Genomic DNA, 23,313 nt, shown 5'->3' on the forward strand with positions numbered 1-23,313 from the left:
ATAGATAGATACTTTATTGATCCCCAGGGGAAATTCAAGAAATGGTAAGGTGCTCAAGAGAGTTCATGGTGAAGGTGCAAAAAGTAGTCCAACAGTGCAAGAATAAGGTCTAGAGACCAGCATAAATAATATGGACAAATAAGAGAGTAAAGCATAATGTAGACAAGGTAATATAAAAATATGTCAGTGCAAGAATAGGTTGAGGTAATAGGGTTACAGCCATTCAGTATTGTAGCAGAAGCCATTGGTCATGTGTGCTAATATAGCATGAAAAACAGTGTAGCATTAAAACAGTAAAAACATTAGGTGGACAGTAGTAAAACAGTAGTAAAGCAGTAGTGCAGAGAAGTCTATCTCTCTTCTTCCCTTTAATGAAGCACTGAACAGTTCAATTAGCCTAGAAATGTAGACGCACCCTAGCGGCAGCAAATTACATTTGCTTCCAGTGCTAGTCTAGCAACTCTCCTTTGGCTTGTGAGCTCGAAAAATTAAACTTCTATCAGGCCAATCAAATCATGTATTGAGTCTATAGGCGGGCTTAACATAATGATTGCTGTTGGCGAACAGTGTGAAACGAGTTAAGCTTTTTTTAAGTTGGCAAAAGTTTGAACTAGCCCACTAGCTCCGCTGGTGGGAAAACGCATGGGACTCATAGCGCTGTCCTATGATCAAGCTCTTTTGCTTTTTAATACTGTAGAGTGGATGACATTCATTGTCCAAGATGTTGATCAGTTTGTCCTTTTGTCAGATATTGAAGTGATGCACTCCAGTTCAGCTCCCACTACAGAGCCAGCTTTCCTTACCAGCCTGTCAAGTCGCCCAGCATCCTTCTTCTTTGTGCTTCCTCCCCAGCATACCACTGCATGAAGAGGACGCTGGCAACAGACTGGTAGAACATCCTGAGGAACTTGCTGCACACATTGAAGGACCGCAGCCTCCTCAGGAAGTACAGCCTGCTCTGCCCTTTCTTGTAGAGTGCGTCAGTGTTGGCTGACCAGTCCAGTTTATTGTCCAGGTGCCCAGATACTTGTAGGTGCTTTCTAAGGGCCCAGCACTGACAGGGGGCCCCCAGAGAGCACCCGACAATACTATATATTTACAGGGGGCCCAGAATTATTGTCTGTCATAGGGCCCAAATTTTCTAAAAGCGCCCCTGATGTGTCATGTGGGGGGAAGAAAGACTGGATTTTCTCCGGTTGCGTTGCCACGTCATTGCGCAGGGAGACATTGCGTCGCGAGCTCGCTCGATGACTTTCTTGAACACGCGACTGAATGGAGAGTAGTGGGCTGGAGGAGGAGAGGGCGAAAGTGCTAATGTTACTTGCTATTTGTTGATCATCTGGAAACCGTTATATCAGACAAAACAAGTAGATTGGACGTTTTCTTTACAGTTATCAGCTTGCCCATTCCTCTGATGGGATTAATTTGCCAGTATGGGATTTGTTATGAAACATGCTGCGGAAGCTTTAGTGTGTAAATGGTGAGGTAGTCAGATTAAGTTAGCTAGCTTGCTAACTTGCTAGCTAAGTAACTTGCAGCGACGTTTAATGTCAGCTCTGGTAAATGCTAGCTAGCCAGCCAGCCATCAAAATCGTCCGTTCGTGTGTTTTGTAATAATCTGACTTCACGCGTTGACAAGGTAAGTTGTTAATTTTGTTGTCACCAGTGTTATTTTAGAGATAGCAACTACCTTTATTGACTAGTGTTTACCAATGACAGATCCATGATTCTGTTAACATAAACTTTTGATGGTGTTTTTTTCTGTGGTAGCTAACGTTAACTTGTCAATAATGTATGACAGGCAACGTATCAACTGGGGTCAGCCGAATTCAGCGTTGGCTGCTTGATCTGAGCTAAAGAGTTGAGTTGACTGTACATTTCTAAAGCTGACTGGTCCGTGATATTAATGCGTAGGTTGTTTAAAAACAACGTGTTTAGAAAATGTAACGTTGACGTTACAGTACAAGATAAGTACGCAGTTAGTAAAGTTGCTATCATTAGTATTGAGTATCATCCTAGTATCAACTCTGGATTGTCCTGAATCGGCCATGTACTGGTCTGTGCAAGCAACACGCAAGAGGTTAAACATAGGTTCAGTTAAATAAGAAGTTTTGAACCTCACGTTTTGGCAATAATAACCTGTGGGCAGATGGTCGAATGGGATATGAACGGAAGGGTGTAACGTTAACGAAACTATGACAGCAATGAAATGCCTGATTTAACTTCCCCTTTCCTTTTGTTTTATGGTGGGATTGTATAAACTGTCACGTGTATGGATATTTGAAGCTTCTAAGTCACGTGTATGGACATTTGAAGCTTCTTGTCATAGTAGTTCAGCGCCATTCATTCTAGTCCAAGTGCGATGGTCTTTCACTACTAAGGTGTTTTGTCTGATGGATGAGGGGTGCAGATGCTCTGGACCCAAAGATAGGAGTTTAGACTGCCCGTTCAGGGTGTCAATGTGTGCAGGCAGCCTCATGTTCAAGGGGTTTACTCTTAATAAATTTCCATCAAATGTTGGACAAATGGGAACGATATTTGTTGTTGCTGTCGATTTTAACTCAGATTTTACTATGGTGTCTTGGTCATATCCTGGTAGGTGTTAAGTTGCCTGTCATAGTTTATAGATGAGTTAATCGTCCTGTCCATACTGCTGTCCTATGCAAAGGAGGGGCTGAATTCTTACAATATATTAATTTCTGTGGTGCTCACCCCTAGGCACAATGAAGACAGATGTGAAAAGCGTGACCCTGGGGGTAGAGGGCATGACGTGTGGGTCCTGTGTCCAGTCCATTGAGCAGCAAATCGGGGGCCTTCCTGGAGTAATCCACATTCGGGTAATGGCCTCATTGCATTTTTTTTAACCATGACTAACGCATGGAGGGAATGATTTAGATTAATAAATGTCAGTAAAAATTGTAATATTAATAGTTTTGCGGTGTTGTTTGATACGTAAAAAGCATTGAAAAGTACACCTTGGTTACTGAAAAGCTGATGGTTAACACAGTCCTCTGAAATGAATTGTGTTGTATTGCGTTGCACTGGCTGGGGACGAGAGAGCACATAACCCTCAGGCCACCATTGTTCATTCTCTTATTCACCCCTCTGTTTTTTCTAACAATCAGTCGACATGTAGCTTAGAGCTATTGAATATTTTTAGCCTTGTTAGCCTCTTCTTGTGTCACACAGACAAGGCTATTGTCTCTAGGTCCTAGCATGATCAGTTTGATTTTAAAACACAATCAAACGCCAATTTGTTTAGCCTAGGCTGCTTTTCAGTGAAAACACTACCGTCAGTGGTCCATGATCTCACGGGTGATGTTAACAAGCAGGTACCATGGCGACGTGTCATGGAGCATTGTGCCAATGCAGCACGTTACTGCAGGAACACTTTATAGACCTCCGAGCTATAAAGACAGATAAGGAGTGTAATTACCCTCTACCCCACGGGGCAGTGGGGCAATTGAGGAAAAGCACTCATGTGTTTAGCCCTGAGATGTCCTCATATTGTTTGTTAATTTGGCATGCCCTTTCTCTTCTTGTGCAGCTAAGCCCCTAGGCAAGGGTTGAACAAGGAGATAATGTAATAGTCTTCATCTGATTGAGGCTTGGCCTTTTTAGTACTGGGCATGCACTATGCTGGGTAGATTGATTTTGACATCCCAGGCAAATGCTATTAAACGTCTGAGGGTGGTTGAGTGGCGCAGTTTTGTATTGTAGACTAGTTTTATTGTAGAAAGTGACTTGAAATGACTAGAGGAGGAGCATTTTGTTAAAACCCCCTCTTAGTTGAGTAAACCTCAGAAAAGAGGAATGCTTGGAGCACTGAGGGCCTGACTTGTAGCTTTGTGCTCAAAGGTCAGGTGATGCTTTGGTTAAATCACAAGGGGAGAGAGAGAGAGAGAGAGAGAGAGAGAGAGAGAAAGAGAGAGAGAGAGAGAGAGAGAGAGAGAGAGAGAGAGAGAGAGAGAGAGAGAGAGAGAGAGAGAGAGAGAGAGAGAGAGAGAGAGAGAGAGAGAGAGAGAGAGAGAGAGAGAGAGAGAGAGAGAGAGAGAGAGAGAGAGAGAGAGAGAGAGAGAGAGAGAGAGAGAGATCCACCCACATCCACAAGCACATGCGTGGAGGTCAGAGCAAAGGGTTGATTCTGTTCCCAGAACGTCAGTGGTTCTGACCTATAACGTAGAGGTGTCACAATAGTGTTCATAAATCCATTGTGCAAGATTCGGTTTATAGTATGTGTCACAACTTTAAAGGCTCCATATGCTCTCGTAGCTGCTGAGTTATTTGCTTGTGTGAACACAAGGGATTTTCCAGTGCTGTGCTGTAGTATTGACTGTACAGTTCTAAAATGTACTGGATCAATATGTGGTCTCTTGTCACAATCCACAGGTATCACTAGAACTAAAGAATGCCACAGTAGTTTTTGACCATGCATCTCAGAGCCCCGAGTCCCTAGCAGAAGCTATCGACGACATGGGTTTCGAGTGCATTCTAGCGGCTGATGCCGAAGTAACGCCTGTTGCCACGGAGACACAAATGTTCCCCATCACGGGCGTCCCTGTGGACTCGCTTCAGGAGGCGCTGGCGGCGCTGTCCCAGCTCCAGGGTGTGCTGTGCGCCGTGGAGGCCGGCGAAGATCTGGGGATCTCGGTCACATATGTGTCCTCCCTCACGGGCACGGAGCAGCTTGGAGGGGTGTTGAGTAAGCTGGCATCGCCAGCGATGGCCACCGCACCCAGTCCAGACTCCGCAACGTCCCCCCTGTCCCCCCTGTCCCCCCTCAGCCCCCCTCCGGACGGGCCGGTGGCACGCTCCTCCGGAGCGGAGCTGGTGAGGATGCGTGTGGAGGGGATGGTGTGTCTCTCCTGCACCACCACCATCGAAGGGAAGATCGGCAAACTCAATGGCGTCGAGAAGATCAAAGGTAAGTGGTCAGTTTTTGTTTTCTACATGAGACAAAACACCAGCATGGACTTGTTGGCTGTTACTCGTGTAAAATGTGTAATCTTCATCTGACGTTAAACTCAAAAGTATTTTTTCCAATACGCTCGTGTATCTCTTGAGTGCCACATACATTACAAAATAAAGATAATTAGGCAGTTCTTAAATTTCCTTTAATGTTTCTCATTTGGCTGTTTCAGTGTCTTTGGAGTCCCAAGAGGCCACAATACTGTACCTGCCATACCTTATCACAGTGGATGAGATCATCAGCCAGATAGCCGTAGCTGGCTTCAAGGCCTTTGTCAAGTCAAAGCCTCGGCCATTGCAGCTGTCTGCTACTGAAATGGAGCGCTTGGTGAGTGCCACCGTGCCTGAGGGGGGCGCTGTGGCCCAGCCTGCAGAGGTCACCAGCCTGCTGAGGGTCACGGGCATGCACTGCCAGTCCTGTGTGACCAACATCCAGGACAACATCGGCAAGCTGCTTGGCGTCACCTCAGTGGTGGTTTCCCTGGAGACGGAACAGGCCACCATCCAGCATGACCCCAGAGCGGTTACTGTGGCAACGCTACAGCGGGTCATCGAGGCCCTTCCGCCCGGCAAGTTCCGAACTCAAACGGTCAACGGAGACCCGAGGCCGACCCCCACCGGCTCAGCGTCCGCCTCCCCTCTGCCCCCTGCCCCACTGTGCCCACCGGACGCCAACCTCCGCCAGCCCCAGCACCCGCTCTCTTCCCCAGACGCCAGCTTCCTCCAGCCCCTGGTGTCCGTGGCGGAGATCCACATCGAGGGCATGACCTGCAACTCCTGCGTTCAGAGCATCGAGGGCATGATCTCACAGAAGAAAGGGGTGAGGTCAGCCAAGGTGTCGCTGGCCGAACACCAGGGCACCTTTGAGTATGACCCGCTGGTGACCTCGCCGGAGGAGATAAGGGAAGCCATAGAGGACATGGGCTTTGATGCCTTCTTGCCAGGTAATTCAATTCAATTCAATTCAATTCAATTCAATTCAATGTATAGTTATTTAAAGTGCAGTATCGCCATTGACTATGGTTTCAGAACACTTGGTACAGTTAAAACAAGCTAACGGCAACAAATTCAATAAAATGAGACACAAACACAATCAGTCAAACAATCAAATGAGCAACACATTTGATAAAATAAAGAAATGGATAAAAATAAAAGTAAAGTAAAATAAAAATAGAAATAAAAATCAGTAAAAAAAAATATATATATATATTGAATGTATAGGATAAAATATAGTAAAACATAAAATTAAATAAAGCATAAATAATTGAATTAAACATAAAAAAAATAATGATAACTGTAAAGTATACTAAAATAATAGTTATAATATGTGAAAATGGGCAAAGAATAGACAAAGTGGTATTATAAGTTTAAAACCGGGCCGTAGTGTTTCAAAAAAAAAAATGTTTTCAGACTGGATTTAAAGGTATTTACAGAGCTTGCTTCCCTGACATGACGTGGAAGGCTATTCCAAAGTGACCGGGTGCCCGGAAAGCAAAACCTCTGTGACCAGTTGATCTCTTTTTAACGGATGGGATAGTCAGGAGACCAGCATCCAGGGATCGGCGAGGGCGAGCACGAGTATAGACCCTTTCAACAACAAAAACAAAAACAATGCTTGAACGTTCTATTGGTTCCCAATCTACTTCCTCTGCATTAAGATAACATATGGAATGTTTAAACGGAAGCCTTGTGGGGCCAACTATGATGCTGATAATGGAACTCTCTTGAAAGGGTCAATAGGGGATAATGAGATCTGACGAATAAGAGGGTGCAAGACCGTTTAAAGCTTTGTAAGTTAAGAATATTATAATCAGCCCTTGCTTGAATAGGTAGTCAATGAAGAGAAATTCAAACAGGATTTATGTGATTACATTTCTTAGTTTTTGTCAGAACTCTTGGCTGCAGCATTCTGAACAAGCAGGAGACTTCTCGTTACACAGGCAGGAAGACCAGACAACAGGACATTACAGTAATCCAGCCTTGAGGATACAAATGCATGAATCAGTGTGTCCGCATCCCTCAATGTCAAAACGGATCTTATTTTGGCAATATAGGTAAAATGCAGTCCTGGTGATAAGTCCTGGCCTTAATGTGAGACTGGACTGTAAGATGGTAGTCAAGAATGATGACAGTTGGGCTTTCAGTAATGGTACAGTCATCAACTTTGACATTCACTTTTTCATACATGGTTCTGCATTTGGCTGGTCTCGCTACCAAGAATTCTGTTTTATCAGCATTTAACAGTAGAACAATTCTTACACAACCATTTCCTGACATTTCCTCTACTTTAAAGACTTAAGAGGGGTCGTTTGGTAGGGCAGGGACATACAGCTATGTGTCATCAGAGTAGCAATGAAACTTTACATTAAATTTGCTAATTAAAAATAAGGAAGAACATTGTGCTAATTTTGGTATCTGATGATTCATAGCTAAGCATTTATGAAGCTTGAGGAGTTCGGCTGGACTTTGTCCTGGTCTTACATTCCTTTCTGTCGTTATGTATACAGTTTCCTGTAACAGACTCTTTCAGAACAGTTCATTGAAGTTTCCCAAGCTCATGACTTTTCTATTGATTCATTACATTGCTGACTGTGTCTCCAGCCTCCCTATGGACCCTTTCAAGAGTTCCATTATCAGCATCATAGTTGTTCCCACAAGGCTTCCGTTTTAGATAGATAGATAGATAGATAGATAGATACTTTATTGATCCCCAAGGGGAAATTCAAGAAAGTTTTAACATTCCATATGTTATCTTAATGCAGAGGAAGTAGATTGGGAACAAAATAGAACATTGTTTTTGTTTTTCTTGTTGAAAGGGTCTATAGCAAAGTGCATATCCAGGTCAGTGAGTCTTCATTAAATGTCAGTTACACAACAGGGCTGTTTCTACTTGACAGAGACCAATTCCCTGGTGCCCAGGCCCGCCAGCTCCAGCAGCCCTCCGTCCCTGCGCAGCCAGGCCCTGTCTCCATCCTCCGGCAGCGGGAAAGAGAGGGACACGGAGGAGGAGGAGGAACTAGGGCCGGCCAACGGAACCGCCCAGACGTACTCCAAATGCTTCATCCAGGTCGGGGGAATGACCTGTGCGTCCTGCGTGGCCAACATCGAAAGGAACCTCAAAAATGAGCACGGTAGTTTCCACAGGGACAGATCCCTTTCCCAAGTCTCTTGTACTTCTTCAAGGCCCTAAATGGCTTGTTTCATCTGTTTAATTGGTGATATAGCTGCCTTGAGGCTGATTGTTAACCACTTGTTGACGGATCAAGACTGACCATAATCACAACCATAACTCTGGTTGTGCCAACAGATGGTTTGCTTGTTGTTAGGCCCAAGTGCAATAAAACTGGGGACGTTAAAATAAAATCAGACCATCAGTTGAACTATGTGGTTATGCTCAGCCATGCTTTGCTAACAGCGCTGCCTGTGCTCTCGTCTGTGTACAGGAGTGCATTCCGTGCTGGTGGCTCTGATGGCCAGCAAAGCAGAGGTTCGCTTCAACCCCAGCGTCATAGACCCGCTGAAGATAGCCGAGTGCATCAGGGAGCTGGGCTTCACCGCCTCGGTGATGGAGAACTACGACGGCTCGGATGGCTCGCTGGAGCTGGTGGTGAGTAGGGTTGAGAGAGGATGAAAGACATGCGACTAGACTATAAAGATGAGGAGGGGGGGGCAGGAAAGGGGAAAAGTAGGGGGAGAGAGAGGGCTGTGGAAATGGGGAATTGGTAGTGCACTAAGTGTAGTGGTTGAGGAGCTGGGCTAGCGTGCAAGAGCCTGAAAGTTGTGGGTTCGATTCCCGGCTTCCACTATTGTGCCCCTGGGAGAAGATGGACAGATTGTGTTAAGAAAGAGGGGGAAGATGCAGAGAAGTGATGGAATAGGATGAGACCCTAATGCCCCTGAGGCAATATGATCACCGTATTGGTTATTGATGAATAATCTACCGAAATGTTATAACAGTTTGACATGAAAGAACAAACTTTGTAAAATCCACTGCATTTGCTGAACAATCTAGTGTTGTGGAGATGGTCACTGAGTAATTATCACAAACTACTCTTTGTGCCTCGCATTTGTTCAACCTGCCTGTTAAAGTGTCAAACACAAGTACTGTTATCCAACACGCAAGCTTAAAAATCTCTCACAAAGCGGCCTGGCACTGTCTGACAGGTGCGAGGCATGACGTGTGCCTCCTGTGTGCACAAGATTGAGTCCAACCTCATGAAACAGAAGGGCGTCGTTTACGCCTCCGTTGCTCTGGCAACCAACAAAGCCCACATCAAGTATGACCCGGAGGTAACAGGACCCCGTGATCTCATCAGGCTGATTGAGGTAAGCATCAGTGCTTGTTTGTATAAATGTTTGTTTTTGATGTTTGGTCTTTTGTCGAAGGCAGGTTGGGATTATAACGTCATTCTTTTTTTTTTTTTTTTTTTTTTAAACAGAATTTGGGCTTTGAAGCATCACTAGTGAAGAGGGATCGCTCGGCTAATCACCTGGATCACAGTCGGGAGATACAGCAGTAAGCTAGCACACCTCACCCCCTGTCTGTAATTGTAATTAATAAATCAGTCTATTAGGAAATATGTGTCTGTGTGTAAAATGTGTACATTTTATCAGGGATGCACCGGTTGTGAAATTCTGATGAAATAGAACGGTTAAGATTGAAATTTGGACCCATGCTGCTGGCCCAAGAATTTTCTGTTTCTGTGGTCAGGGGTATTCACTGATATGCTCACACAAAAAATATTCATAAAAACTGAACCATTTCATTTCATAGCACAACTTGCCTAGTGCAGAATTGATGCAGCATAACCGATACCAATATTTGGCAATACATCAGTGCATCCCCACATTTGATCTGATATCATTGTTTTACACCTCAGCTGTAAACTCATTCTTCTTCTATTACATTTACTTTTTGTTTGTGCTATTCAGGCTTGTAGTTTTGTTAGTTAACTGTCCCTGCCTCAGCCATTGCAAGCGCCTCTGATTGATTAATCACCACTATGTGGATACTGTTTTTAGAATTGATTTAGATTAAGTGTTAGTTAGTATAATTTGTATTTGAGTATATTTAGTATATTCTTTATCTTCTACTGTCCTTATTGCTTAGTTGTGTTTTATATTATATACTTTAATTACTTTTTCTGCTGTTAAAGAATGTGTATGTGTTGTCTGTATGCTGCTGAGACCTTGAATTTCCCCTGGGGATCAATAAAGTATCTATCTATCTATCTATCTATCTAGTTTGGCTTAAGATTTGATTCCATTTGAAGCGATGTGTGAATGCCCTCTGCCTTGCTGTCTCAGGTGGAGGAGGTCGTTCCTGGTGAGCCTGGTGTTCTGCGTGCCTGTTATGGGCATGATGATCTACATGATTGTGGCGGACCAACAGATCAGCTCGGCGCACCACCACAACGCCACGCCCGAAGAGCGGCAACACGCGCACCAGAACATGTACCTGGAGCATCAACTGATGCCTGGCCTGTCCATCATGAACCTGCTCTCCTTCCTCTTCTGTGTGCCCGTGCAGGTGAGGGCACTCGTGTGTGTGTGTGTGTGTGTGTTGGTGGGGGTGGTATATATACATTTGGTATATATACTTGAAAATATGTCAGTGGAAAACCAACAAAGTGGCTTAGGCATACTCTAGAAGGAATCAGTAATGTGCTTCAGAAACAGAGAAGGCAGAAGTGTTGTTTTTAGGCTGTTGACCTCAAATATAAACAACCCTGCACCAGAACAATGGACTGGGAATTTACACAAGAGCCATTTTAGAAGCATTTTTCAGTTGCCTGTCTGATGTCCTGCTATTGTTAGCCATAGAATTCCATTAGAATCAGTGTATCAGTTTATTCCGGCAGTGCTTTGTGGGTGTATATTGCAGCCAGTAACAAAAGAGGAAGTATATTTTTACCCTTCACTTCTATTCTAGAGCGAATGTAGAGCATAATATACATAGAAAAACAAATGGATAAACACATTGTGTCACGTTAAAGACAGATGCAGTGTAAACACGTTGTGTCACGTTAAAGACAGGCCGTGCAAACACATTGTTGTGTCATGTTAAAGACAAAGGCAGTGTAAACACATTGTTGTGTCATGTTCAAGACAGAGGGAGTGTACATTAGTTTCAGTCTAGCTTATGTCTCCCTTGAGGGTGGAAATCTCCAGTAAGGTGTTAGTTCCCCACACATGACAGATAAGAATGTGATAAGGGACACTAGCACCTGGGGGACTGTGACATTCAGTAGTGCATGCTGGGGGACTGTGACATTCAGCAGTGCATGTGTAACAGAGGTCGTAATTCGTCCGCCGCTCACGGCCCTCGAACCCGCCACCTCGACACACCCCGGCGTGGGAGTCGAACGCTTCAACCACTGAGCTAAAAGTCCAGGCTTCCAACTCCGCGGTTAGAAGCGTTCTTAAGGTTAGGGGTGTGAGGATTTACATGGGCAACTGGCATGCTAGCTCAGTTCCCCTCCGTTACGCATGCTGGGGGACTGTGACATTCAGCGGTGCATGGGAAATGTAATCATGGATCCATTAGGAGCCGAGTTTGCTCTGCCTGTCCTTAGGGCAGTGAGTGCTTAGTTCCTGGAAGAGGTACTTTTATAAAACCCCAGTCAGTTTTAAGTCAAGAAAATCATGACCCACCCCATTGATTGTGTCATGTTTTGTGTTCAGTGTTTATGTACTTATGTATTGATTAGAGATCAGTTCCATAAACCTTTTCAACTCTCTCCACAGTTCATCGGTGGCCGCTACTTCTACATCCAGGCCTACAAAGCCCTAAAGCATAGGACAGCCAACATGGATGTTCTCATCGTCCTGGCAACCTCCATAGCCTTCACCTACTCTCTGGTCATCCTGCTGGTTGCCATGGGAGAGAGGGCACCAGTCAACCCCATCACTTTCTTCGACACGCCCCCTATGCTGTTTGTCTTTATTTCTCTCGGCAGGTGGTTAGAACAGATTGCCAAGGTAAACAGTGTTACCTGTGTCATTGTTTACTTATGTTATCTGTTTATGTGTCGCACTTTGCTGTACAGAGATTGTGTTGAGCACAAGTGGTTGAGGTAGAGAAAGAGTCTGCTTGCACAAATGTGTGGATTTAGTCATTTCTCTTAGACCACTTAATTTTCCCAATACAACAAAATAGTAAAAGTAAAGTACAAAGGTGTACTTGTTGACCTCTCTGAGAACTGTAAGTGCTACTATCTAGTGTAAGACAGTAGGATTGCTGTACACATTGAATTAAATGGTGCATCAGCCTCTGCATTCTCTGATAGCATGTCACATTGCTACTTGAAAACTTGCTTTACGTCTAGGTGTGTGAAAAGCCAAAAAGAGTAAAAATGTTGTGAACTTCTCGTCACTGCCCAGAGTAAGACCTCGGAGGCCCTGTCCAAGCTGATGTCGCTGCAGGCCACAGAGGCTACTGTAGTGAGTCTGAATGCCGACATGTCAGTGATCAGGTAGGCTACATTCCTTTGGGCATTTCTGTGATCAGATTATTTTCACACTCAGTTTATGCTCACAGATTTGATTGTGTGAACAGCGAACGCAGAAATGTAGCTGAGCAACACGTGCTCTTCCCCCTCTCTGTGTCCCATGAACACTCTGTCGGTCTCTCTGTCTGTTTGTCTGCATCCATCTCTCTTGGCCTGTAGCTGAGCAACACGTGCTCTTCCCCCTCTCTGTGTCCCATGAACACTCTGTCGGTCTCTCTGTCTGTTTGTCTGCATCCATCTCTCTTCTGTAGCTGAGCAACTGCTCTTTCCCCTCTCTTGTCCCATGAACACTCTCTTGGTCTCTGTCTGTTTGTCTGCATCCATCTCTCTTGGCCTGTAGCTGAGCAACACGTGCTCTTCCCCCTCTCTGTGTCCCATGAACACTCTGTCGGTCTCTCTGTCTGTTTGTCTGCATCCATCTCTCTTGGCCTGTAGCTGAGCAACACGTGCTCTTCCCCCTCTCTGTGTCCCATCTCTGTCGGTCTCTCTGTCTGTTTGTCTGCATCCATCTCCTCTTGCCCTGTAGCTGAGCAACCGTGCTCTTCCCCCTCTCTGTGTCCCATGAACATCGGTCTCTCTGTCTGTTTGTCTGCATCCATCTCTTGGCCTGTAGCTGAGCAACACGTGCTCTTCCCCCTCTCTGTGTCCCATGAACACTCTGTCGGTCTCTCTGTCTGTTTGTCTGCATCCATCTCTCTTGGCCTCTCATGTATTCCACTTCTGTCTGATCTGTTTTTTAACCGTATCTCTCTCTCTCTCTCTCTCTCTCTCTCTCTCTCTCTTTCTCTCTGTCTCATTCCCTCTCCCTTTCTGTGCTCTCATCTTTTTGTCTGACCTGGTCTGTTTTCTAATCTCGTCTTCCTCTCATGGCCTCTTCATGCCTGCTCTGGTCTCTCTGTCTATCTGACCCCCACTTTGTCCCCTTTCACCCTCTCTCATCCTCTCTTCCCCCCTTTCTCTCTCTCTCTCCCTCCCTCCATCCCTCCCTCCCTCTCTCCCTTTCCCTCTCTCCCCCTCTCTCTCCCTCCATCCCTCTCTCTCTCCCTCCATCCCTCTCTCTCTCTCTCCCTCCGTCTCTCTCTCTCCCTCTCCCCTCCCTCTCTCTACCTTCCTTTCCCTCTCTCCCCCTCTCTCCCTCCATCCCTCTCTCTCTCCCTTCCTCCGTCTCTCTCTCCCTCTCTCCCCCCTCCTTCCTCCCCCTGTCTAGTGAGGAGCAGGTGGACGTGGAGCTGGTCCAGAGAGGGGACGTGGTGAAGGTGGTGCCTGGGGGGAAGTTCCCGGTGGATGGGCGTGTCATCGAAGGCCACTCCATGGCTGATGAATCACTCATCACAGGTGGCTTATCAGATTTATTCAGATTATGTTGCCGAAAAGGGTTTAAACCGAGGTTTGAGACAGTCACCTCCAGTGGTCTTATTTAAATATCTACACAGAAAAGTGTAGTAGTTGCTAGCAGAAGTTATTTTCAAAATTTGAAGAATTGGTCTAAAATGAAGAAAACAAAATGGGGTTATTTTATTTTTTGTTCAAATGTGTGCATTTATGCCATCGTTTTTTATAATATATTTTTCATATTACAGTGAATGTGTGTGTGTACTGCGTGTGTACTGCGTGTGTACTGCATGCATATTTGTATGCAAACGATGGTTATAAAGCAGTCAGGGGGAAAAACCCCATAAAGCCCAGGAGTCAGGACAGTACGATGGCTTATTCTGTTGAGTGGTTCTGGTTAAGGACAGAACAGAAGAGGCCACTCCACAGAGCACCTGCCTCCAATGCAGATGATTATGGCCTTTTTCCAGACTATAAGTACCGGCAGTGCTATTCTAAGCAGTGGCTTCAGGCAGAACACTATTGTCCGTCCTGCAGAGGTAATCATAGGCATCAAGACATTTTTGTTGGAGCGTTCACAAAAGACATGAGGAGGTGCGTGTGCGTGTGCGTGTGTGTGTGTGTCAGTAACAAATAACAAAGGGATACAATGGCACAGTCACGTTGGCCTCTCTTTGCTGTACCACGAACACATCACATCAGTAATTCTATCTTTCATCAACTTTTATCAACAAGATCTGGACTGTGTCTGCTTTTAGTATTTATGCTTGGCTGTAGTTTCCTCTGATTTAAGTGGAGAAGAGCTTCACTGAAAATGACCTCACTTGATTTGCATGGTGGATGCAAAATTCTACCCTAAATTTGAATTCATGGTTGCCAGCTTGTTTATGTAATGGATAATGATTATTTTCAGTGTGTTGATGCATCTTTTCCTGGTGTCATGGTGGTGTTACACAATGACATACAAACATGCTGTGAATAGCTCCATGAGTTGATGAGCTGATCCCCAAACGCATTAGATTAGATGGTATTTTTAACATTTCATAGGTTTTTTTATTTAATGAAAAAGAAAATGGGCACAATACAAAAGCTCTCAGATTATGTTTACGAAGGTCTCAGACCTTAATAAGTTCGGGTAGGGATTGGTCATGATTTACAAATATTTGAATAGTTGAAAAGTCATCGTTTATGCAACTGTTGTTTTATCTGGTAATGAGCCAATCTTTGGAGTCCCAAGTTTTTACTAAGGACAAAAACAAGCACAATCGGTCCAGTATTGAACTAGAGTGCTATAACTAGAAAACACAAAAAGGCTATACAATGGAACCCTCAAGACACAGCATCAATGGTGAAAGAAACCACTTGTTTTTGCCACTGAGGACACTCAATTGTCTGACAACAAGGTCCCTAGAGATGAACCTCTGTTTGTCAACCTCAATAGATAAAAAAAAAATACTGTTGCTACAGTCAGTGGTTTTCTGTTCTCTGATTTCTGTTTCCGGTCACTAACGTAACAAAGCTCCCCTTTAAGTCCATGTGGTTAATTATTGCAGTGGTGCTGTTTACAGATGTTTGCAAAATAATTTGTCACACAAAATTGGTAAAGAAGTGTATTTACACTGGTAAATCTGTGGATAGACCTGACCCCAAAAGAGGAGTGCATGCAAGATGGACGAAGAATCTTGCAAAACTAGAAGCCTTTTTCAAGGTTTAGTCTTATTTTTCATAATTCATTTCCTGCTTTTTTCAAAGATTATCTCTCACTTGCCTAGCTGTGTGACAGAAATGTCAACCAGGTTGCCTTAAATTGTGAGTGCATGCCACTCCATATGAGTGATCATGTTTCATGTTGATCACGTCACCTCTATTTTAACTGAAATGGTTTTGTCCTGTATGTCCAGGGGAGGCCATGCCTGTGACTAAAAAACCTGGCAGCACGGTGATCGCCGGCTCCATCAACCAGAACGGCTGTCTGCTGGTCCAAGCCACCCACGTGGGCTCGGACACCACGCTCTCCCAGATAGTCAAGCTGGTGGAGGAGGCGCAGACTTCCAAGGTGGCCCTGCCTGTCCCTCTGTTTGTGTTTGTCTGTTGGTTTGTTGATGTTATGTGTGTGTGCACATGAATGCATGTACATGTGTGTGTGTGTGTGTGTGCGTGCGTGTACGTGTGCCTGTGCGTGTGCCTGTGTGTGGTGCAGCCATTGTAGCATGCCTGATAGTGCAGGTTGGCTTGAACTGAATCAGTGTGTGTCATGACATCTAGAACCCAGTGCGGAGGAGTGGCAGCTCAAATCTCTCCCTTTTTTCATCTCAAAGAGGATCTCTGTCAGAGCGCTGATTAGACGTGTGAAAATGCCATGGTTCATTGTTAGTCTGCCAATGTTGAGCATCGGGTGGCGTTTTTTTCTGACCTTGAGTGTGACTCATCAGCTTGGAATGTGCTTCACATTATCCAGCTTTGTGAAAAGAAGCAAAGTTGCATTCCTTCAAGCCAACAGGCCTTTTGAAGGTGGTTCACCATGATCTCATTGTGTGTGTGTGTGTGTGTGTGTGTGTGTGTGTGTGTGTGTCTTCTGACTCCTACAGGCTCCCATTCAGCAGTTTGCCGATAAGATCAGCGGGTATTTTGTCCCTTTCATAGTGGGCGTCTCTCTCCTCACCCTGATCGCCTGGATCCTGATTGGGTTTGTGAACTTCCCTCTGGTGGAGAAGTACTTCCCTGTGAGTCCTCTTTCTCCCTCTCTCTCTCTCCCTCTCTCCCTCTCTCTCTCTCTCTCTCTCTCTGCTCTCTCACCATATCTCAGCCTGATCCCGTGTGTGTATAAACATGTGATCTCAAGTGTGTGTTTCATGTCAAGTGACAGGAACTGAGTCGTCAAGATTGTCAGCCCCTGCGTTGTGCAATGGGCATGCTATGTTAGGATGAAAAACATTGTGTTAAGAAGAGTCGTGCCATAGTCATCCAGTATTACAGAGCTGTTCCCTAGCTTTAAGACACAGGATAGATTGTGTTTACATGCAGTGTTATCTACTAACCTGAAATTTACCCTCTTAAAGTAGTCACCAAATACAAGTGTGTAGCAGTAATTTATGAGGACTCACAAAATATATATATATATATTTTTATCAGTGTTGTTTAACACACCTAACTTGTAGGCAAAGTGATTTAATAGTGGATGTGACTCCGGTTGGCAGTTGTTGTAGATGCTGTGGATGTTTGAGCTGTTGTTGTTCATGCTGTTGTCCTCTCCGTGTCTTGTAGGGCTACAACAAGAGCATCTCCAAGGCAGAAGTGGTGGTGCGCTTCGCCTTCCAGGCCTCCATCACGGTGCTGTGCATCGCGTGCCCCTGCTCTCTGGGGTTGGCAACCCCGACTGCAGTCATGGTGGGCACAGGGGTGGGCGCGCAGAACGGCATCCTCATCAAGGGCGGCGAGCCGCTGGAGATGGCACACAGGGTGAGGAGATGACCTCACAGGGGCAGCCCTCGCTTGCTCCGATGGCACTGACTAATTTCATTCATTCTACCTTTATTAAGTCTCAGACGTTCATTAGGCATAGTCATCATTTTCAGATAATGATGCTCCCCTCACTCTGTGCTGTGTACTTTTCCGACTCTTTTTTTTGCTTCTTTGTACCTGCCTTCACATTAGATTGGTCTCACATATTTCAAACCCATAGAAATATCCCTTATTGTTTACATCAAATTCACCCATAACTGTCTTCAGACACAGTATATTTTGTCATATCTCAAATTAGTTGATTGGGTGATTGTATGGTAGGAAAGGTACCATTGGTCTTACTTGTAGAAAGAATAGAAGTTGATATGATGAGATTCTCCGTAGTCTGAATGATAATGCAGTGGCATGAAAGCAATTGTGATTTATTTACTGTAATATTTAATGAGCTGCTCAGAGCTAATAGCGCTTGTTTCAGTGTAGGATTTCAGAGAAAAGATACAAATATGTTTGTGCACATTTTCTTACCTGAATGTAGATGGGTTAGAGATTCTGAAGGAAAGAGGTACAGTGGTTTATCAAAACGGCTAACTTTGAACCTGATGCAATTGTAAACTATGTAAAAGCGATGCATTTGAACTATATCAACATTTACCTCCAGATCCAGTCAGTGGTGTTTGATAAGACGGGCACCATCACCTACGGTGCACCCAAGGTGGTCCAGGTGCGTATGGTTGTGGAGGGGAACCGGGTGCCACGCTCCCGCCTGCTGGCCATCGTGGGAACTGCGGAGAACCACAGCGAGCATCCACTGGGCGCAGCCATCACGCGCTACTGCAAACAGGTGGGCCTGACGGACGCACACAACCTTTTGCTTGGCGTCAAAATGCCCCTATTAAATCCCCTTACAACTTCTATCTGACAGTAGACCAGAGCACACACAAGCCTACAAAAGGATTTTTTTTTCTGATGCTCATGGATCCCATGGGTGATGGAATTTGACATGTGACTTGAGAGTGGGAACCCTGTGATATTTATTCCATTTGCAAGGAGAGGTTTCACTTAGCTGCTTTGGCACCACTGGGTCCCTGAAGAGCAGTGGTGCCAAACAACAAAATCATAAACTCCGAAAAATGCGTAACTAATAGAAGAAATGCGAAGATTCCCCCAAAATATCAGATGTAATAGAATAAAAGAATAGAAGTGTGACGTAGCGTTTCCATGACGGCAGAATCACTGGATCTAAACAAACTTTCGAAGTGGCTTAAATAGCATTGAATGTAGACATGTGGCATCATTTCTAGCTAATAAAATAAATATATCCATTTAAACGTGTTTTACCTGCTAGGCAGCAGCTTAGCCGCATAACACGGATTCCCTGGCAGGTGTAATAGAAAGAAACAAAATTCCAGTGGATATTTCATGTCTTCTCGAAGACTGGCGGCTGTTAAGAGTGACGTTCTTTGCCAAAAAAAATAAAGCCAAGGCCCCAGCAGTGGCGCGACTGGCTGGGGCACCTGGTTCAATTCCGTCCGTGGTCCTTTCCGGATCCCACCCCGACTCTCTCTCCCACTCGCTTCCTGTCAATCTCCACTATCCTATCTGATTAAAGGCATAAAAAGCCCAAAAAATATACTTTAAAAAAATTAAAAAAAATAAAAAATAAAGCCAAAACACGTCTGTGAATTTAAGGTTTTTAACCGCATACTGTGAAGTTACATGCAGATCTCTTACGGAGGAAACCCATGTTAAAATAAAACTCTGTATTCACAAATTTGATCGTGTTGGTATGAATATGTTGTAGTATGTGATTCCTACAGTGTAAAAAAAAAATATACTAACGTCTTAGAAACGCGTTGTAAAATTATTGAAATAGATTAAAGAAAGCCACCGCTATGGTGATTTCTAATGGTAGATTGATTTGTTTAGATCCAGTGAAATCGCTGCCTTGACACCGCTATGTCATGGCTTTGACACTATTGCTCACACTTTAGGACAGTTTAATCCCTTGTTTCTCCAATTTAGTGTAATAGTCTACTGCTAGTCAGAACACTTACAGTAGGTGACACCATGTTCATAACCTGTGACTTGTTAACCAGCATGCTTGCTTGCTCTATCACAGCTGTTTTCCACAGCAAAAAGCAAAACGTGTGCACAATCAGGATTTACGGGTGCATGTTACCAGGGTGATGATTGTGTTACTTTGTTACTGAAACATTCCATGTGTGGTTTCCCCGTGTCACCCCAGGAGCTGGGCACAGAGTCGCTGGGCACCTGCACGGACTTCCAGTCGGTGCCGGGCTGCGGCATCCGCTGCCAGGTGAGCAACACGGAGGGCCTGCTGCGGCGCGAGGACAGCGATGGCGACAGTGAGGAGAACCAGCGCAACGCCGTGCTGGTGCAGATCAGCGACACGCGCGGCCGAGGGGTGGACAGCTCACACCCTCTCATCATGGACCCGCAGCCACTCAGTAAGAGCAGCCCAGGATGTCCAGTACACAGCTCATGTGTCGTGCTGACCACACTGGTTGATGCTTCCCCCATTGGATATTGTGCTATAGTGTGCATCAGCATTATTATGTGTTGGTCTGCTTTATTAGGCCAGATTTTCATCTAACCTCAACCATTCAGTAAACACACAGTATACATGTAACACTGACCACCCAGATCATTAGCTTCCAGGCTGGTTTTAACAGGTGGATGCTACACACATAGGATGCCTTGTTATGAAATATGTCTATGTGTCTGTCTGTTGTATTCAGCTATGTTTTCATATATCCATTCAATATTCAGCCAGGATTTTACATGCTACAAGGCAGACACAGACATCAGACACTATTTTTTTGTGGTTGTTTAAAGTCTGTCAATTTAAAGTCTTGATGTAGTGTGCGTTTGATGTCCATGTTTTCCGGTGTCCAGTGCTAAGTGTTTATTCTCATTCTTCTCTCTCTCCCTCCCTCCTTCTCAGCACTGGTGCAGTCGGCCTCCTACTCGGTTCTGCTGGGGAACCGGGAGTGGATGCGCCGGAACGCGCTACAGCTGCGGTCAGACGTAGATGAAGCCATGACGGAACATGAGAGGCGCGGATGCACTGTTGTGCTGGTTGCTGTCGATGGTTAGAACATTTTGAACATTTCAAATATTAGTTTTAGACATAATCACAAGTTTACCTGATGAAGGTGTAAGACCGAAATGTTATGTAATTTTCAATTGTTGTGTAATTGCGGAATGGTCAGTGTGCGGGACTCTTTCTAAATTTCCAGACATATTCACAAGTAAAATTAAGTAAAATATAATGGACTACTTAGCACAGCCTTTGTAGCTTGAGTTCTCGTCATCTTCAGGACTGTTGAAGCATACGTTCTCTGCGCCATGGTGGCCATTGTGTGTGGATGTTAACCTGTGTCTGTGCAGGGGTTCTCTGCGCCATGGTGGCCATTGTGTGTGGATGTTAACCTGTTTCTGTGTGTCTGTGCAGGCGTTCTCTGCGCCATGGTGGCCATTGTGTGTGGATGTTAACCTGTGTCTGTGCAGGCGTTCTCTGCGCCATGGTGGCCATTGTGTGTGGATGTTAACCTGTTTCTGTGTGTCTGTGCAGGCGTTCTCTGCGCCATGGTGGCCATTGTGTGTGGATGTTAACCTGTGTCTGTGCAGGGGTTCTCTGCGCCATGGTGGCCATTGTGTGTGGATGTTAACCTGTTTCTGTGTGTCTGTGCAGGCGTTCTCTGCGCCATGGTGGCCATCGCCGACACAGTGAAGCCGGAAGCGGAGCTGGCAGTGCACACGCTGACCAGCATGGGGTTGGAGGTGGTGCTGATGACCGGAGACAACAGTAGGACGGCGCGTGCCATCGCTGCACAGGTGACCACATCATCACACATCAGCCCTTAGCGCTCAGCACTGACACATTACAGCTACGGACAGATCGACTACATTCACAATACATTCACAAACGTTTACAGAACACGTTCAGGTTTTATTTTATTTTTGTTTTTTTAAAAATGGATTAAACTCACCCCCACCCTTTTATCTAGCCACAATTCTCCATAATGACGAGGCAAAACAGAGTAAATATTTAATTCATTAAAAGACTGGAAAAGAAAGACTCTGAAGATTGAAAGGGTCTGAAAACGTTCTGAATGCACTGTGTAATAGGTAGTAGTCAATCAATGGCTTTCTTTATATTGTGCACATATACATTCTTATCAGTGTGATTGCTCCCTGGGAACTAGAGCAGTAGAAACACACAGCATTGAGCAGTAGAAACAGTAGGATTAGAATGGGCTGTGTGACTGCACATAGTTATAGTTGTGTTCTAGGGGCTGATGGTAATTTTGATACCATAGATTTAATAGAGACCCAGTCAGACCAATAGTATGAAAAATCAGGAACAGAGTTTATTTACAATGATGCGCATCAAGGGAGAGACAGCATAAACCACATATTGTAATATTGGACATAATGTTCTATTCCACTTTCTCTCAGTCCCCCTTTTTCAGCCTTTATGGCTGGAACATTTCATCAAATATTGCCACTATATAAAATATAAATGATTAGAAACTCGTCTATATCATTTCTATATCAGGTTGGGATAATTCCATTGGTGTACCACCTTTTCAGATTATCAACCGATTTAGAGGCATCAGGACATAAATCACATGTATAAAATAAAAAATAAAAAGTTCTGAACCCAATACTCTCAAGTCCCCCTTTAAAATACTTAAAGCCTTTGACACCAAACAATAGCACAAATCTGATTGAATCAGAATGAGCCTACTAATTAACTGAAAGTAAAGCAGTAATTGTGTCTCTTTACCATGTGTATAATACATAGGCAAAGCTGAATATAAAACCAAAACACATAAGAAATGTCTCTCAACAATTCTCAAATAGAACCCAATAAAGGAAATGAATCAAATGAAACACCATGGTTGCATGTATAAAAGTGACCCTGACTGTCTTTGATTTCTCACAGGGTGTGAAGAAAAGTTTACATACCACAGAGTACCAGTGATAAAAACAATATCCAAACAGTTCTAGGGGAAAAAGAAACAATAGACGAAAGAAAAAAAAAGAGAAGAGTCTGTAAAGATCCCCCTTTTGACTGATTGCACCTGAAACAAAACACAGAGATACTGTATACAAATCTGGGCCCAAGGCCCCAGTAGTGCTTCCTAAGTTTCAGCTAACATTATTAAAAAGATTTCAATTGCAATACTGCTATGATCAGTCACCAAATTAGTAATTAGCAATGAAATATAAATTCACATGATCATGATCTTCATGGATACTTTTTTTGTGTGCCTCATATCAAGAATTGTTTAAAGCAGGCCTAAAGGAATGTTTTAAAGAATTTGGTTAGCACTTTATTCTGAACATATTCTGAACATCTGAAACAAATGAAAGTTGTATTTTATTTTATTGCATTGCTGTATCCAAAATAATTGTAAACAATGTGGTCTTGACACTGGTTTGCATAGCTGTAAAACAGTTGTAAAACCTTTTCCCTGTCAATGAAGAAAAAAACATAATAATACCAATATAACAACTGCAGTGGGTGTGTTGTTAATAAACATATGAACCTATTAGTTCAATATTAGTTCAGTGTAGTGAAGTCAACATCAACAACCTCTCATCCTCCATGAAAGAAAAAGCTATCTTTAATCATAACTTGATACACTGCAAGAGCTAGCTGTCTATGTTATCAGACTACTCTTAATCAGACTCCCCCATATGATCTGCAGCAAGGCTGCAAGATTATTCCCTTAGCTAAAATGTTGTCGCCTATAACACTGTGTCCTAGAGCTAAGTGCGTCATAGCATCAACAATTTGATAAATTCACTGCTGTTGGTAAGATTACAACTTTGCTAAACTGGCCCCCAAGTATGAATTTTAACTGATATGCTTCAACTCTGTCAGTGTTGTCACTGCCAGAAGCAGAGATTAATACATATGTCCAAGCTAAAAGTTCTGCCACTCGTGCCCCTCTCCCCCTTTTTATCCAGAACCTTTTCTGCCCTCAGAGCCTGTCTGTCTTCCACT

At 44.2% G+C, this 23,313-nt stretch overlaps 1 protein-coding gene across 1 annotated transcript in view; it reads left to right on the plus strand.

Annotated features, from left to right (window-relative positions):
* Nucleotides 1-1,236: 1,236 nt before the first annotated feature.
* atp7a (ATPase copper transporting alpha) overlaps nucleotides 1,237-23,313 on the plus strand; it is a 35,821-nt gene continuing 13,744 nt past the window's right edge. The window contains exons 1-19 of the mRNA XM_048231037.1: nucleotides 1,237-1,639; nucleotides 2,719-2,837; nucleotides 4,390-4,924; nucleotides 5,142-5,912; nucleotides 7,866-8,099; nucleotides 8,412-8,575; nucleotides 9,133-9,294; nucleotides 9,408-9,484; nucleotides 10,276-10,498; nucleotides 11,716-11,949; nucleotides 12,352-12,443; nucleotides 13,687-13,814; nucleotides 15,713-15,867; nucleotides 16,400-16,534; nucleotides 17,076-17,270; nucleotides 17,932-18,114; nucleotides 19,519-19,741; nucleotides 20,239-20,385; nucleotides 20,989-21,131. Coding sequence (XP_048086994.1) covers nucleotides 2,724-2,837; nucleotides 4,390-4,924; nucleotides 5,142-5,912; nucleotides 7,866-8,099; nucleotides 8,412-8,575; nucleotides 9,133-9,294; nucleotides 9,408-9,484; nucleotides 10,276-10,498; nucleotides 11,716-11,949; nucleotides 12,352-12,443; nucleotides 13,687-13,814; nucleotides 15,713-15,867; nucleotides 16,400-16,534; nucleotides 17,076-17,270; nucleotides 17,932-18,114; nucleotides 19,519-19,741; nucleotides 20,239-20,385; nucleotides 20,989-21,131 — 3,915 coding nt within the window. The 5' untranslated portion in view covers nucleotides 1,237-1,639; nucleotides 2,719-2,723. The remainder of the gene's footprint in view (nucleotides 1,640-2,718; nucleotides 2,838-4,389; nucleotides 4,925-5,141; nucleotides 5,913-7,865; nucleotides 8,100-8,411; nucleotides 8,576-9,132; nucleotides 9,295-9,407; nucleotides 9,485-10,275; nucleotides 10,499-11,715; nucleotides 11,950-12,351; nucleotides 12,444-13,686; nucleotides 13,815-15,712; nucleotides 15,868-16,399; nucleotides 16,535-17,075; nucleotides 17,271-17,931; nucleotides 18,115-19,518; nucleotides 19,742-20,238; nucleotides 20,386-20,988; nucleotides 21,132-23,313) is intronic.

The sequence above is a fragment of the Alosa alosa genome, chromosome 21, assembly GCF_017589495.1.
Source record: "Alosa alosa isolate M-15738 ecotype Scorff River chromosome 21, AALO_Geno_1.1, whole genome shotgun sequence".
NCBI lineage: Eukaryota > Metazoa > Chordata > Actinopteri > Clupeiformes > Clupeidae > Alosa > Alosa alosa.